This window comes from Scylla paramamosain, chromosome 38 (assembly GCF_035594125.1).
Source record: "Scylla paramamosain isolate STU-SP2022 chromosome 38, ASM3559412v1, whole genome shotgun sequence".
Lineage (NCBI taxonomy): Eukaryota > Metazoa > Arthropoda > Malacostraca > Decapoda > Portunidae > Scylla > Scylla paramamosain.
In genome coordinates this window covers 14,391,235-14,393,734 of record NC_087188.1, presented here as the reverse complement: position 1 = coordinate 14,393,734, position 2,500 = coordinate 14,391,235, and the positions used below count along the sequence as shown (strand labels likewise).

Genomic DNA, 2,500 nt, shown 5'->3' with positions numbered 1-2,500 from the left:
CTCCTCTTGCATTACCACTAGCAACTAACTTGAAAGAGAGAGAGAGAGAGAGAGAGAGAGAGAGAGAGAGAGAGAGAGAGAGAGAGAGAGAGAGAGAGAGAGAGAAACTGATGAAAAATAATGAGGAAATAAACAAAAAAACTTAGAAATATGAGGAGAGAAGGAAGGAAAGAAGGAAGGAAGTGAAGGAAATTCAAGAGGAGGAAGAGGAAGAGGAGGAGGAGGAGGAAAGGTGTCTTGAAGAGGAGGCTGAGAGACGAATCACCTGTCACATCATTGGAAAGCACAGGTAGAAAGTGCAAACCTCCCTCCTCTTCCTCTTCTTCCTCCTCCTCCTCCTTATAACTCCTGATTATCTCCTCGACTAACGGGGTAAAGAGAAGAACATTTTCTAAAAGATCAAAGGTTACGTTAAGTCTCAGCTCAGTCGACGAACGCTGGTCAGGTAGAGCGAGGGGGAAGTGGAGTCACGGCTCTGGGTCCAGGTACGCGGCTGTCTACCTCCCATGGCTCCACTTCCCCCTCTGAGTACACACGAGGTCCATTCATTCCCAGAGATCCATTGAAAAATTCAGTAGATTCCGAGCTCTTGAGGGGGACGGTTGTGCGCCGCTTGCTCTCCGTTCTGCCCCCGTGTTGTAGCTGCTGTGAGGACCTGTTGTGGTGTGTGTGGTGTGGTGTGGTGGTGTGCGGTGGTGATGTTTCCCGTGCGGCACCATAGCGGCAACACCATGAAGTCTTTAGTGGTGTTTACTGTCTTTTTTCATTATGGTAAGTTGATTTTTTGGTGTTATTAATGGTGTTGTGTGTATTTGTTTGTGTGTATGTGTGTTTTTGTATTTCATCCTTTTATTAGTGATGGTGATGATGACAGTTGTGGTGACGTGACTAATGTGGTGATGGTGGTGACAGTGGTAGGTGTTGATAGTTAAAATACAGTATGATTGTGATGATGCTGTTGGTGATGATGACAAGTAATGATGCAATTAGGAATGGTGACAGTGGTGAGGTAGACGGAATGGTGATGATGGTGATGATGGTGATGTTATTGTGTTTAGAAAAGAAAATTATAAAATGTGATGCAATGAGTAATGGTGATGATAATGATGGTGATGAAAAATTATAAACTGTGGTGTAAATATTAATCACGGTGAAGGTGACAGTGGTGGTGATGATGGTGGTGGTGACAATAGTGGTGGTGGTGATGATGGTGGTGTTGAAGGTCCTTAGCGTCATCACCACGTGGAGAGACAATGAGTGGTGTTGATGAGTCTTAATTAAAAGGAGTTAGATGCAGATTCACCACCACCACCACCACAACAACAACAACAAAAACAACAACAATTATTTCCTACACCAACATTAATTTTAGCACACCATCAATAAAAATATCAACATCTCATTAAATACAACCACCATTACCACCACCACCACCACCACCACCACCACCACCACCACCACTACCAACATTCCAGCACAAGAACGCAGGATTGTCTGGGATTTGCATTGTGCACCTGGTGTGACGCGGAGTGTGCGTGTGTGTGTGTGTGTGTGTGTGTGTAGACTCAGCAACAACAACAGCAGGAGGGCGGCGGGCGGTGACGGGACACACACACACACACACACACACACACACACACACACAATGCGGCTCACGTACATACGCTGTTATTAAGGACAGCTGGGACACGAGAAGAAAATCCTAGTCCCTCCTTCCCTCCCTCCTTCCCTCCTTCCCTCTGTAGCTGTAGGAGGAGGAGGAGGAGGAGGAGGAGAAACATATGGAGAACCTATGAAATGTTGCTATTAATACAGGAGGAAGAGGAGGAGGAGGAGGGACAGCATAGGAAGAATGTAGAGGACGAAGAGGAGAAGAAGGAGGAGGAGGAGGAGGAGGAGGAGGAGGTATGAAAAAGAAGACGACGCGTGCAAGAAAAGGAGGATGAGGAGGAGGAACGCGTGGAGCTGAGACGGGAACAGGAGAGAGAGAGAGAGAGAGAGAGAGAGAGAGAGAGAGAGAGAGAGAGAGAGAGAGAGAGAGAGAGGTCCCGCGGGTTTCTTCCTTCCTATCAGCCGCTGCATCTCCTGCGTCGTGTTTCGTGGAGCTTTTGTTTCGCGAGACCCGTTGCTCCTCCCGCCGTCAGAAGGAAAGAGAGAGAGAGAGAGAGGGAGGGGGGTGTCCATATTCTGCAACACATCAGTTCCGCATCTCCACTGCTTTTCAAAGGCTCTACTTGAATGTACACGGTTTACAAGAGTACTTTTAAGGTTCCAGTGACAGATTAACAAGCCTTCTGCATTATTAACAGGGGAAATATTCTTGAGAACTCGGCTACTCATCTCTGTGGCCTTTGAAAATTGTCGCGGTGAGAGAGTGAAGCGTTTCAGATTTCGGCCTTTTAAATAAGTGACAAGGGTTTTTAATGATGTTTGTAGGGTTCTAGTGACAGATTAACGAGATTTCTGCATTATTAACAGGAAAAATACACTTAAAAATGGC

At 46.4% G+C, this 2,500-nt stretch overlaps 1 protein-coding gene across 4 annotated transcripts in view; it reads left to right on the top strand.

The window, feature by feature from the left end:
* The first annotated feature begins 566 nt into the window (after positions 1 to 566).
* LOC135091863 (uncharacterized) overlaps positions 567 to 2,500 on the top strand; it is a 44,208-nt gene continuing 42,274 nt past the window's right edge. For 2 of the 4 annotated variants that reach the window (XM_063989902.1, XM_063989903.1), the window contains exon 1: positions 568 to 771. In XM_063989902.1, coding sequence (XP_063845972.1) covers positions 699 to 771 — 73 coding nt within the window. In that variant the 5' untranslated portion in view covers positions 568 to 698. Of the gene's footprint in view, positions 772 to 2,500 lie in introns of all 4 variants that reach the window. The other 2 variants (XM_063989900.1, XM_063989904.1) reach the window with 2 other exon arrangements.